We start from the raw sequence: 13,884 nt of genomic DNA on the forward strand, positions 1-13,884 counted from the left end.
GGTAAAAGTGCAGAATTAGCAATTCTATACATAGCGATATGTTCTATCCCCCAATAAAAATTGTAATTCACATAGCCATTACAGTCTGTAATTTTACTATATACAATACTTTTTTCCCAAGATGATAATATAATCATTGTTGATAATAACATCTTATCCTCTTTTAGGGATTAATAAACTTTTCTCAGGGTTTTGTTTTCACAGCAGGAAGGTATGGCAAGTTTTTCTCTGCTGGTTGTATTGAGGAGGAAGCCAAGGCTTATAGATTTTCTTTTGCCACCCAGAGCACTTTCCATAGGTTTGTATTAGATTTCACCCCTAGGAATCTCCTCTTGGAAAAATAAAATGCATGGAAACTGGCATGTTCCTATTTGTGTTTCATACCCTTCCTCCTCCCCCTCCTCTTTGAATCTTCATGTCACACTTCCTAAGAATATACTTGTTTGGAAGATTGGAATGAAAATGATTAAAATAGAGACCTGGGTTTTACAGAAACGTAAATCTAGGGAGTAGAGATGAAAATCTAAAGAAATACAGGTTTTTTTTAATACTTGAATTGCTATTCATAAGATTTAAGAGTGAACAGACAATGGATAATTTATAAATAGGATGTCTTTTCTAATGGAATGATGGGAATATTTACAACCATATTGAGTTATTGTGAAGCAGAAAACAGGCATGCCCTCACTTATACTTTTGATGTGTTTGTGCTGTAGCAAGCTTCAATCCAACTGTAGAATTTCCCTGTTTTGGCGGGAAAAGTGTATCCCTTCTTGTAGTGCCTCTATTTACACTTGTGGCTGGTCAGTGAATCTCAGTTCTCAAATCACCTGTGGGAGAAAGTAGGTGTGTCCAGAAACCACTTTTCTCAGGAGCTCTTTGGGGGCCAACTTAAATAGGTGTGACTGGAGTTGTGAACAGAAAGGGGCTGGATCACTCTGGATTATAGGCCTGTGCTGATGAGATCAAGCTTGCAGGTTGGCTTCCTCTGTGGGCTACTCAATTGCACTGTGTCCCCAACCTGGCCATAGTTTGCAGCTTTGTCAGCTGCATCACAGTTCTGTATTTGCCAAATATGTATAAAGTGTCGACGTGTGAGGGGCTCTGAAAGTGTGACATATTATTGAAAAGTCCTTCTCATGATAGAAATGTGACTTGCACTGGTCACTTTTGGTGGCATCATCTTTGATTCCTGCAACGACCCTTGGCTAATTGAATTGTATGTGACCTTTCTCTTCTTCCTGCCTTTTTGTGACCCTCTCGTACCTTTCAGTGCTTCTCCCTTAACCTCACGGTTTCACTTCCTTTATGCTGCCTTGTCACCTGCCTTTCTAGGTCTCTTACCACAGTACATCCTTCTTAGTTGCTTCACTACTCCAAAATCTAAAAAATAAATGTACTATCTTATAGTCTATCTCCTTTTGCCCCACTCTCGGTTTGTTTCCTAGGACTAGAAATCCAAGAGAAACAAATCATACCATCATGTTGGAATCTATTAATGGTCTAATACTCTCTAGGTATAAGACTATAATGCCTTAACTCATGGGAATGGATTTCGACTGATGAAAGATCAGTGTGGGAAAATATTTGGTGGCAGATGGTCCTTTACGGATCCCTGGCATCAACCCTTTGTCTGCTTTGGGGAAGCATCTTTGGGGAAGATTCCCTCAGGTCTCTCGAAATACTTTATATTGTAACCTTGTACTGTGGATGCTAAAGGAAAAGAATAAGAGGGATAACGTTTGGAAATTGTTTTCCCCATTACTGCAAGGCTGTTTTCTGTCTATTGACTACCTTATAACTAAATACTCCCTTTGCTAGCTAAACAAGAGAACAGAGGAAAAGGAACTATGAATCTATTAAATCAAATACATTTTGCTCAGATAGTACTTAAAAGGAAATGAATTCTCAGTATACTCTCAAGGTTTGTATGATAAAGCTAATTGTAAAGGCTGTTAAATGTCTTCAACTGCCTTTGAGTATGATCATTGTGTCTCAGGAGCAGATATTTTGATTATCTTCAATACCAACCATGTCCTGTCACTAATGGGCCAAACCAGCCTGTTAACATTGTAAAGGTGTAGATTATACAGCAGATGGTTTAAAGGAAGTAACTAAAGGGATTAGGGAACGAATGGAAAAAACATTCCAAAAGCTTTTTTTTTTTCATATTAAGTAGGTAATTATAGAGGTTGAAGCTACTTTGTTAAGCCAAATTTGTTAACTTGCTATGCATCTTAAGGTTGGGGGGGGTGGGGAAACTGGACTGTTATATAGCCTTTAAATCACCTCCAGGTTTTTATTGTTCTTGATGCATGGGAACAGTGTCACAGACAATCCATAAAAAAGAATAATATAAAATACAATTAAAGATGATAAAACAATATTTTCAACGTTTATTTATTTTTGGGACAGAGAGAGACAGAGCATGAACGGGGGAGGGGCAGAGAGAGAGAGGGAGACACAGAATCAGAAACAGGCTCCGAGCCATCAGCCCAGAGCCTGACGCGGGGCTCGAACTCACGGAGTGCGAGATCGTGACCTGGCTGAAGTCGGACGCTTAACCGACTGCGCCACCCAGGCGCCCCTAAAACAATATTTTAAAAACTTTTCAAATCTTTATTTGTTTTTGAGAGAGAGAAACAGTGTGGGAGCTTGAGAGGAACAGAGAGAGAGGGACACAGAATCTGAAGCAGGCTCCAGGCTCTGAACTGTCAGCACAGAACCCCACGCAGGGCTTGAACCCACGAACCATGAGATCATGATCTGAGCCGAAGTCAGACACTTAACCAACTGAGCCACCAAAACAATAAATATTAAAATTATGTTTAGTCTGGAGATGTATCGCCAGTAATTTACCATGACCTAGAATGTTTAACTAATGCAGATTCCCCCTCTCTATTATTGAAAGTTAATGAGACTGATACATGACAGGTAAACAACCAATACCAGGGAGTGAATTAAAAAAAGCCCCTCCCGCCAAGAAATAGCTTGTCATCAGTACATATTTATTCTAATCCAGTTGTACCTTCTTGCCTTCAACAATGCATCATGATCATCAAAATCCATAGTGGTGAATCTGGTGCCTTCTGAATCCTCAAAGAAAGTTCAAATGCCCTTCAGTATAAATTTAGAATGAGATATTTATTTGATTATTGATTTATTTCTAATGAATATTTCTCATACAGAAAAGGATTTGAGGCAGCTTATAATAAAAGCCCATACATAGCAAAGCAGTGAAAAATGAAGTCAGAAAGAGATTCCAGAATCGACAGAGTCCAAAAACTTTCTTAGGCTGTAGACTGCTTCAAAGATCTGTTAAAGAGCTGTGGAACATCTCCCCAGAAAAGTATAACTATGCAAATAGGCACAAAAACCTTGAAGTCTATCCACATACCCACCCTGGGTGTCCTTGAACCCCAGGTCAAGAACCTGTGTATAGAGAGGGGGGTGCCTGGGTGGCTCAGTCGGTTAAACATCCAATGTCGGCTCAGGTCATGATCTCATGATTTGTGGGTTCGAGCCCCACGTCGGGCTCCGTGCTGACAGCTTAGAGTTGAGCCTGCTTTGGATCTGTGTCTCCCTCTCTCTGTGTCCTTCCCCTGTTCATGCTCTGTCTCTCTTTCTCTCTCTGTCTCTCAAAAATAAATAAACGTTAAAAATTTTTAAAAAAGAACCCTTGTATAGAGAAAGCAAAATATGGAGGTAAGATAGTTATTGCACTTGAGTATTGCATTTAGCCCTGAGCTTTCTGTCAACTGAGGTTAAAAGATGGCTACAGGGTTCTCAACTTCTAAAAAAGGAAGCAGGTCAGTTTACAAGATTATAAGTGAAACATATAATTTTTAAATGGCAATGTTTATAAAGTTTTGTAAAGGGTAATAAAGTAATATAAAGGGAGGTAGCATAATTTGGTGAAATTCTTTGAAATTAAGTAATTGGAAGTAGAATATCTATGCTAATTGTGTTGCAGGCATATTAAATTAGTCAGTGTCTCATTTCTAGCCATTCTGGAAAAGAGGGAATTTACTGTATATGTCTCTCTTTAATGGTAGATTTACCCATCTAATATTATTTGATCAAAGCTGATATTAATGTAATATATTCCCATGAGCAAATACCAGCTAAACAGTGAGAGAGGCCTTAGGGTATAAAAAGAAATCGAACTGTGATTAAATATCTGCTATTAATAGGTCATACCACGGAAAACTGGCATATAGATAATGGCAGATAATCACTTTAGGTGCCTACTGCTTTCAACTTTTCTCAAAGACAAATAAATAACACAGTCATTCCTGTCACAATTATAGGCAGAGGCACTATTGGGTAGGGGTAAAGAACACAGTCTGTAGAATCAGAGACTGGTTTTCTACCACTTATTAACCATGTGACTTTGGGAAAAGTCATTGAACTTGTCTGAGTCTCAGTTCTTTTCTGTAAAATAAGAATCATAAAAATGTGAATCTAAGGGCTGCTCTTAGGCTGTACAAGGGTCCCCTGGAAGTATTTCTTTTGTGGGGCTCCTGTCCAAAAAATTTAAGTCACCTAAAATCAACATGTCACTGTCATCCTAGAAGTCCAGTCTCACACAATCCTGTGAAGCAAATACCACATGACTAACAGGAGTAATCCATTTGCCAGGCCATTCTGCCAGAATTGGGACCTTGTGGTGGGGCCCCAGGACAGCCACATAAACACCAGTGCTGGAACTACTTGGAGGATCCAGTTAACTGCAAGCATAAGTTTGCTATGAGGACTGGGAATTCCCCCAAAGACAAAGGGATAGAACAGGGATCCTCTCTGCCAAGGTCTAAAGAGGATATTGGTCTATCTTAAAGGATCATTGGGAAGATTAAATGAGGTAATCTATATAAAGCATTTGACATGAAAATTCTGTAAAGCCTGGCTCACAGTAAGTCCTCAGTACATGTTGGCAATGATTAGTATTATAATTAGTATTAACAATACTCAATGCATTTCATGCCCAATCTGGTTTTCTTTCAGTGGATGGCTGCATTGACTGGTCAGTGGATCTCAAGACATACATGGCTTTGGCAGGTGAACCAGTACGGGTGAAATGCGCCCTTTTCTACAGTTATATTCGCACCAACTATAGCATGGCCCAGAGCACTGGACTCAGGCTTATGTGGTACAAAAACAAGGGTGATTTGGAAGAGCCCATCATCTTTTCAGAGGTCAGGATGAGCAAAGAAGAAGATTCAATATGGTTTCACTCAGCTGAGGCACAAGACAGTGGTTTCTACACTTGTGTTTTAAGGTGAGTGCTGTGTGAAAATATTGCTCAATACCATAGTTAGTCGTCTTTTGATTGGGCCTGGAGTGTATGGAGGTGTTGCTCATGTTATACAGTGAATATCTTTGCAGTGCATGGGGAGCTTCAGTAAGTTCAATTGTAATTATTTATTGGGACTACACAAATTATTATCAAGTTTTCATAAAATGGGACTTACATTTACTGTGCATGCCCATAGAATTTTATAAAAGTTTGTGTTTCATTTCTTAACTCCACCCCTACTGTAGGGTCTTCTAACAATTGTTTTTTCATAGAGCCAATGGGCTCAATGTTCTTAATATCTGACTATGAAAATGGCCTAAAGTATCATTTAGGGTAAGCTCTCTACTTTTTTTGTTGATGGAAAATAGCTTCAGATGCTACTGGGAGATCTCTTAGCAAATAAGCTACTGTTAAAAATTTTCATATGATTTGCACAGTGTTCACTGTATCTAAATGTTCAACATGGAGCCCTGTAAACACATGGTCATCCTGAGTTCCTAGGTGCTATACAGGGAATAATATGTAACAGATACTATTGATTCTTGTAAGAAGTATATAGTGAAAAGCAATCTGTTTTATCCTAAGGGATTCTACAATATGTCCTTCCTTCCCCTTCCACCCTAGTGCAAGGATCTAGGACGTAGAATCTCAGATAGGGATTGCATTAGGTATTGAAGTAGATAGCTGAGATGACCTTTAAACCACTTTTCAATTCTGCCATTTTGGGAGTCTCTGATCTTGCACACCAGGCACCTACAATCTATTATTTGATTTCAACTTCCTGGAAATGCAGACCCTTCCTATTTTTGCCTCCTGTGGACTTTGATGCCAAAGCTATGTCACCTCTTCATCAAAAGCACTTCGAAACCCCTGGTGAGGCCGCATTGTTCAAAAGGCCAGGGGAACAGGGTGGTGTATAAATAATCTTCTTGATGCTCTAGGCATCACTTTTATACGTATGTGTTTTGAGGGGGGAGTGTTGGGGAAGCAAGTGGTGAGTTTAGTTTCTGTTTGTGGTGGACAAAAACTCCAGAATCCTGGAAGAAATAGCAATCATACTTAGTGATAATCAATGTTTTCACCTACTTGGGCAGCTCTCGGAAGAAAAATGAGAAAAGGATGGTAATTCAGCCTCAGTGAATGATACTATATTCTTTGAGTACTGCTACACTTTTCCTGCGTACCTCCTCTTCACCCCCACCTTCATTAAATCTTGCCAATCTAAAATAGATGTCTTTTCCTCCTTCTGATCCATTTGCTTGTTTTTTTTCACAGATTTATATTTTTATTTGCAAAGCATTAGTTCACTGTATAGATGTTGTATACTGATAATGAATTATCAACTTAATTATTGCTTACTTTCCCTGGTCTGCTTATATGCCCAGACTTGTTACCCCTCTCCTCTTTTCTCTCCTCTCACCCTATTCTCCTACTCTGAGCAATGTTACTAATCCAGTGTGTATCCTTGCATACCTTCTCCCTATTCTTTGAAGTGGAAATATATATATATATATATATATATATATATATATATATATATATGGATTTTCTCCTCATTGTTTTACAAAATAAGAGTTTTATATTTCTCTGCATTTTCTTTTCTTAATAAAAATATAGAGTGGAAATCTTTCCAAGTGAATTGATAGAAAGCTCACTTATCCTTTTAAGTATGTAATATTCTGTGTTGCTTAATAGTCTATGATACTACCATTTAGTCAATCATTTTTGTATTTGTGTGCATGTATTTTGTTTCCAGCTTTTTATCCCCATAAAATGTACTGTAATAAAAGACCCCTCCATTTGCTTTTAAATAAATGTATAAATTTTAGAACAATTTTAAACTTACAGAATTATTGCAAAGACAGTACAGTAAGTTCCTGTGTGCCCTACACCATTTTCCCCTGTTATTAACATCTTACATGACTATGGTATATTTGTTACAATTAATGAACCAACAGTGGTACATTGTTATTAACTAAAGTCCATAATAATTTAGATTTTCTCAGATTTTCCTTAATGTCTTTTTTCTATTCCAGGATCCCATCTGGGATACCACATTACATTTAGTTGTTAGCTGTCCTTAACTTCCTTTTGGTTGTGGTGCTTTTTCAACTTTCCTTAATTCTTATGACCTTCGCAGTTTGAGGAATACTGTTTAGATATTTTGTAGAATGTCCCTCAGTTGGGATTTATCTGATATTTATTTCATAGTTAGACTGGGGTAATGTGTTTTTTTGAGGAAGCCCACAGACATAAAATATACTCATTACGTCATATGAAGGGTAAAAAGTATCAATATACCTTATCGCTTTTGTTTTGTTTTTTATTTTGTTTATTTCAAGTTTTTATTTAAATTCTAGTTAGTTAACATATAGTATAATATTGGTTTTAGTAGAACTTAATGATACATCACTTGCATATAGCACCCAGTGTTCATCACAAGTGCTCTCCTTAATACCCATTCCCCATTTAGCCTATCCCCCTCCCACCTCCACTTTAGCAAACCCTCAGTTTGTTCTCTATAGTTAAGAATCTTTTATGGTTTCCCTCCATCTCTTTTTTTCTTTCCTTCTCCTATGTCCCTCTATTTTGTTTCCTCAATTCCATATGAGTGAAATCATATGGCATTTATCTTTCTCTGACTGACTTAATTCACTTAGCATAATGCACTGTAGCTCCATCCACATTTTTACAGATGGCAAGATTTCTTTCTTTTTTATTGCTGAGTAATATTCCACAGTATGTATCTGTGTGTGTGTGTGTGTGTGTGTGTGTGTGTGTGCATTTCTTTATATTTCAGCACTATAAGATGCTCCAGGATTATCTTGTATATTTCCTGCCCTAGTCCTACAATCAGCCACTTTTCTGAGGGACCTTGATTCCTTTTAATGGAGAATGGCATTAGAAATTTCCATAAGTATGCTCTTTGCTACTGTTGACAGCCTATTTGCTTTTAAACAAAGACTTGTAGTATTTCATGCACAAGTGGAAGTTCCCAGTGTCCCTGAAATCCTGTCTTGTAGATGGCCCTCTCTTTCAAGTACATATCTGGTTAAGTTTGTATCTGTTGTTGATATCATCTAAGTCAGTGGTTCTCAAGTCACATGTAGATCAGTAGAAGAGAAAAGGATGATATCCCACTGAGCAGAGGCTTAAATTCAAGCATAACTCCTGACATCCTTTACTCATGCAGTAGATCTTAGGGAGTGATTGGGACTGATGGAGTGGGTGAATCTTTTGAATATTATACTTCCCATATACCTTAGTACGGAAAAAGAAGAGTTTGGGGCCCAATGTTCTAAAGGAAGGAACAGTCTTTGTCAACTTAGAGAAGTCTCTTCCAGAATGATACAAGTGATTTGGCTAGCATTTGGCTGTGTTTAATAAATATGCTTTTCAGATCTAGTACTGGCCACTGACTCCAAATATATGCCAAGTGAGAAATTCAGTCCATATAGGTGATTTTATGCCATTGCCAAGAGAGTATCATTTATAGTAAAAAAGGCTCTGAATTTGACAATGTGTGTATTCACCTAAAATTCCCAATTTAATGCCACTTTAATGTAATCATGGATGATAATTTTTCTGTGCATTATTGCCCTCATTAAAAATTAGGCTATTAATTTCAGTGTGTTTAAAAATGCATATATGAAATATTTAATAATATTCTCTACCCATTTGCATCATAGCAAGAAAAATTTACTGTTTGTGATCTTTCTATAGCCAATTACTCAGTTTTGTGTTTTTAATTTAGCCAGTCTCAAGAGTGGTTAGTTGAATTTCTCAGCATTTTAGTTAAGGGTTATAGTAATAGAGAAATGATAGAGAAGTGAGTCATATTTTGAGAGGTAGTGCCAGTCCAAAAATTACTGTCTCCCCTGCTTCCCACCTGAATCTTTTCAGTGGAGGCACTTACTAAGATAAAAGTGATGAGAGTAATCCCACATATCACTTTACCAACAACTTGGAACAAGGGATGACTTAATCTGTGGATGAAGACAGATATATCTATATAATCCTGAATTTAATTCACAGGTAGTGAAAAGAGTGATTAAATATTATCAAACATCTGTAGAAACCTGAGTGTTTGGGGATAACGATGGCCAAGTGCAGTGAACCAGTTATAAGTTCAAAAAACATTATGACCATTTACCTCTCCAACAAAGTAAACAGAACAAGAACCCCCTTCTTAAAGGGGTACATAATCCAACCATTTTTGCTCTTTAGTAATCATTAAAATAAATGAGGTTCTCAAAATCTGACTGTCTCACAAACTCTTTCTAAAGGGTTCCTTAGTGCATTTATCCAGCCCTGACACATGACATTTGCATTGCTATTCATCACATTTTAGTGATTATTACTCCAACAAAGCAATATCATCAGAAAAGTTGAGGGGGTAGAGATATTTGAAACAAGGAATGTAGCATGTTGCTAATTATTGAATCTGTACAAAGAGTATATGAGTGTACATTATATTGGTATTTTTATTTTTGAGTATGTTTGAAATGGTCCATATTTTAAAAAATAAATAAATACAAATATACAGTAATTTTGTCTGATTTTAATGGCTCCTAAATGATCCTGACCTATAAATGCCTATGTAGTATATAGTAAACAAGGTTTACATTTTAGTCAACAAATGTTCATTGAGCATGTACAATGGGATTCACTTTGTACCATATTGCAAGGAAACCTGTGTCTTTTGAGAGGAAAGTAATTGTCCTAGTCTACCTAAGACACTAAGAAATATGTTTCAACACCTTTCACCCTCCTATCCTACTCCCCATCATGGTTACCAAGAGATTATCAAGGACAGTGAGCTTTCTTATAATTTAATCCCAATTTAATTGTTAATCCTTGAAAAATTAAGTGTCACCAAGTAGCTTGCTCAGGTACCAATTTCCAGGAGAGCAGATAGTCTGTTGTAGGAAAAATGAGGATTTGGACTTATTATAATTAATTGAACTCAGAAAAGATCAAGATTGTATAGCAGGGTCTTTAGAAAGTGGTGATGCCTTCTCTGGTCTGCATAGGCTAACATGTGATAGAAGTAGTCATCTTTTCCACCTGTTTTTAGATATAAGTGGGAGTCCCTGGTTTAGCTTATTTTTTGTAGCAAGTATGCATAATGGAACACATATATAACATGAAAAGATTAATTAATTCAGCCTCTAAAAGTTGATAATCTGCTTGTTTGTAAAATTACAGGTAACATAAATAGCAAAGTAGTGGCAATTGTAATTTACTTTCATCTCATTAAAAGTTAGATATGCTCTAATATTTAGAAATATAACCATACTGCTGTATATTATCTATGTAATACTCAGAAATATTAGCCATTTTATTGTACAATACCTATGTAATTTGAATTCCATTCAGTTTGTTTAATTGAGGGGAGCAGATGTTTACAGTATAGTTGGTTAACAGATTACGTGCTTTGTAAGAATTAATGGGTTGTATTTGATAATCATAAAATAAGAATTGATTTCAAATAGTCATGAATGAGCTAGAATGCTGGTATTCCTATATAGATAGATAGATAGATAGATATAGATATAGATATAGATATAGATACAGATATTATTTTGCTCCTATCAAGGTTTTAATTTGTTGCAGGAGTTGCGCATTCAAAATCTCTTCAGGGGCCAAGAAGGTAGATAATGTAATAATTGTGGCAGGCCATCTGAAACATTTTAGGGTGTTGAAGACTATATCAATCTCCTCAGTAATCTCATTTTCATGTTTCTAAACTTGCCACTACCTCTAGCTCACTATTTCTGTACCTCAATTCCAGTAACCTATTGACCCTCCCCCAGAGCTGCCACTCAGTGATGCTACAATTTTTTCACTGTCCTTTGCTCTCTTTCCACCTAGCATAGTTTAAGTTTCATAATCAGTCATTATAATCACTCCCATATGTACCCTCTTGATTTCTTTGACTCTTTATCCCTTAATCTTACTCACTTGTGAAACCATAGCACTGCTTAATACTGCCAAGTAGTATTACTGTGTATTCCTAGTCTATTCAGTCTTTCATCCTCCTAGATGAGTATTTTACATTGTTCTCCTCAAACGTTAAACATGTTCCCTCGCTTCCCATTTTACTTAAAAAAAAAAAAACTGAAGCAATTAGGAGAGAACTTCCACTATATTCACCCACTGACTGGCATCTTTATCTGCATACTCTGCCTTCAAGTCTATTATCATTGATGGACTGGCCTTGTTGCTACGTAAGGCCAAACACATCACTTCTGCACTAGATTCAATCTTTATTTGCCTACTCAAGGAAATCACCTGAGCATTTCTCCCACTCTCCTATATCATGGAATTTCCTATTTCTACTGGATCATTTCCATCAACACACATAGGACAATATTTATGCCATCTAAAAAAGTGTCAACTCCACTTCTCCTGCCAGCCACTGCCCATCTCCTTGCTTACATTTGCAGCAAAATACTTATTAAAAACAAAAAACAAAACAAACCAAAAAGCAAAGAAAAAAAGCCCTGCCATCTGCACTTAGGACCTTGAACTCCTCTCCACTGATTCTCTATTAAACCCATTCCAGTTAGAATTTTGTTTTCGTTACTGCACCAAAATTGCTCTTTTCAGTCTCCAGTGACCTCAGTGATGCTAAATCCAGTGGCCAGGTCAATTTTCACTCCTACTTTTACTTAATAAGTACATTTGGCACAATTGTTCTTTAACCTGACTTCCAGAGAACTACACTATCCTACTTTTCCCTGTACTCTGTCAATTACCCTTTCTTAATTTCCTTTGCTGGTTCCTCATAGTCCCCCTGACCTCTTAATGTTAGGGGACCTTGGTGCTTGGTCCTAGTTTTCTTTTCCATGTCTATCCATACTTACTCCATCCATGATTTGTTTATATAGTCTCACAGTTTTATCTCTCACAGTTTTATCTACCATCTGTACACTGATAACTCCAACACATATACCTTCCAGCCCATATCTCTCTCCTAAACTACAGAATCTTTGTTTGTTTATTTTGTTTTTCTTCCAAATTATTATTTAAATTCTAATTAGTGAACATATAGTATAATACTGGTTTCAGGAGTAGAATTTAGTAATTCATCACTTACATATAACACCCAGTGCTCATTCCAATAAGTACCCTCCTTAATTCTCATCACCCATTTAGCCCATCCCGTGCCCACCTCCCTCCATAAACCCTCAGTTTGTTCTCTATTGGTTTCTTATGGTTTGCTTCTCTCTCTCATTTTTTCCCATCCCATTTGTTCTTCTGTTTTGTTTCCTATTCCACATATGAGTGAAATATGGCATAAAATACAGAATCTTTTATCCAGTAGAATTTTCAGCATATTCACTTGGTGTTAAGACCAGTATGTCCCAAACTGAACTTCTGATCTTCTTCCTGTCTTACCATGGATTCATAGAAAATAAAACCTGAAGCAAAAACTATTGTGTATTAGCAACATAGGAGTGAAGGAAAAAGGTAGTGAGGCAGGGGAAAAAGGAGATTATTTCATGATAGTTGATCCAGGAGGAGAAATAGAGAATTTCTTTCTCAGCTCCTATATCCCATTGGTCAATATATTATCCCACAGGCTCTTAACTCACTCAAACTTTGGGGATTACATAGACTGTGCCTTCCATACCATTGCTACCATTCTGGTTCAAGCCACCATCTCTTACCTCTGTTGTTTCAATAACTTCTAGTTGGTTTCTCTGCTTTTCTACATGACTCTCTTCAATCTTTCTTAATACCAGTAGTCACATATGTTTGTGTTCTACCTAGGACCTTCCAATGGTACACCATTTCATTTGGAAGTAAATTCAAGACCTTTCTAGGGCTTACAAGCCACTCTGACCTTACTGTTTCTCAAACAGGTATACTCTCAGGCAGGTATACTCCAGCTTTAGGGTCTTTGCACTGTTACCTCTGTCTGGAATACTTTATTTTCCTAGAGCTACATGACTAACTCCCTCATTTCTTTCCATTGTACAGATTCTTCTATTTTAACCTCATCAGTGCATCTTCCTTGAATATTTTATTTATATATAATCTCAATATTCTCTTCCACTTAGTTACCATCCTCATACTCCTGATATTTTTTTACCTTGCTCTGATTTTTCTTTTTACATAGCAATTATTAACTTTTTTGATATATCTATCTATCTATCTATCTATCTATCTATCTAATTTACCTATCATATTTGCTATTAATTTTCTGTCTCCTTAAGCTATGATGTAAGCTTATTAAGGACAGAGATATTTGTCTTTTTTGCTCCTTGATATAGCTCAAGGGACTCTAGTGTATGGCACATAGTAAGTGCTCAGCAAATGATTATTGAATGAATCAATGAGCTATGTCTCAGTTAAAGTGAGGCAGCCACATAATATCCAAATTATTGTTACCATATAGAAATATAAGACAAATATTGCTGTATCTTCTGATTTTTTGAAAAAAATCCTCAAATCTGAATTTTTATATGCAATTTCCTAAATTTAAAATTTAAATTTTTTTATTTTGCATATTTTTTTAAATTTTGCGTATTTAAAATTTCTAGGCTCCCTCCCAAGAAACCCTACTCAGATTCAACCAG

General features: G+C 36.6%; 1 protein-coding gene across 1 annotated transcript in view; it reads left to right on the plus strand.

Moving 5' to 3' along the window:
- IL1RAPL2 (interleukin 1 receptor accessory protein like 2) overlaps nt 1–13,884 on the plus strand; it is a 626,232-nt gene that overhangs the window by 10,823 nt on the left and 601,525 nt on the right. Inside the window, exon 3 of the mRNA XM_032592069.1 lies at nt 5,005–5,278. Coding sequence (XP_032447960.1) covers nt 5,005–5,278 — 274 coding nt within the window. The remainder of the gene's footprint in view (nt 1–5,004; nt 5,279–13,884) is intronic.

Source organism: Lynx canadensis, chromosome X, assembly GCF_007474595.2.
Source record: "Lynx canadensis isolate LIC74 chromosome X, mLynCan4.pri.v2, whole genome shotgun sequence".
Classification (NCBI taxonomy): Eukaryota; Metazoa; Chordata; class Mammalia; order Carnivora; family Felidae; genus Lynx; species Lynx canadensis.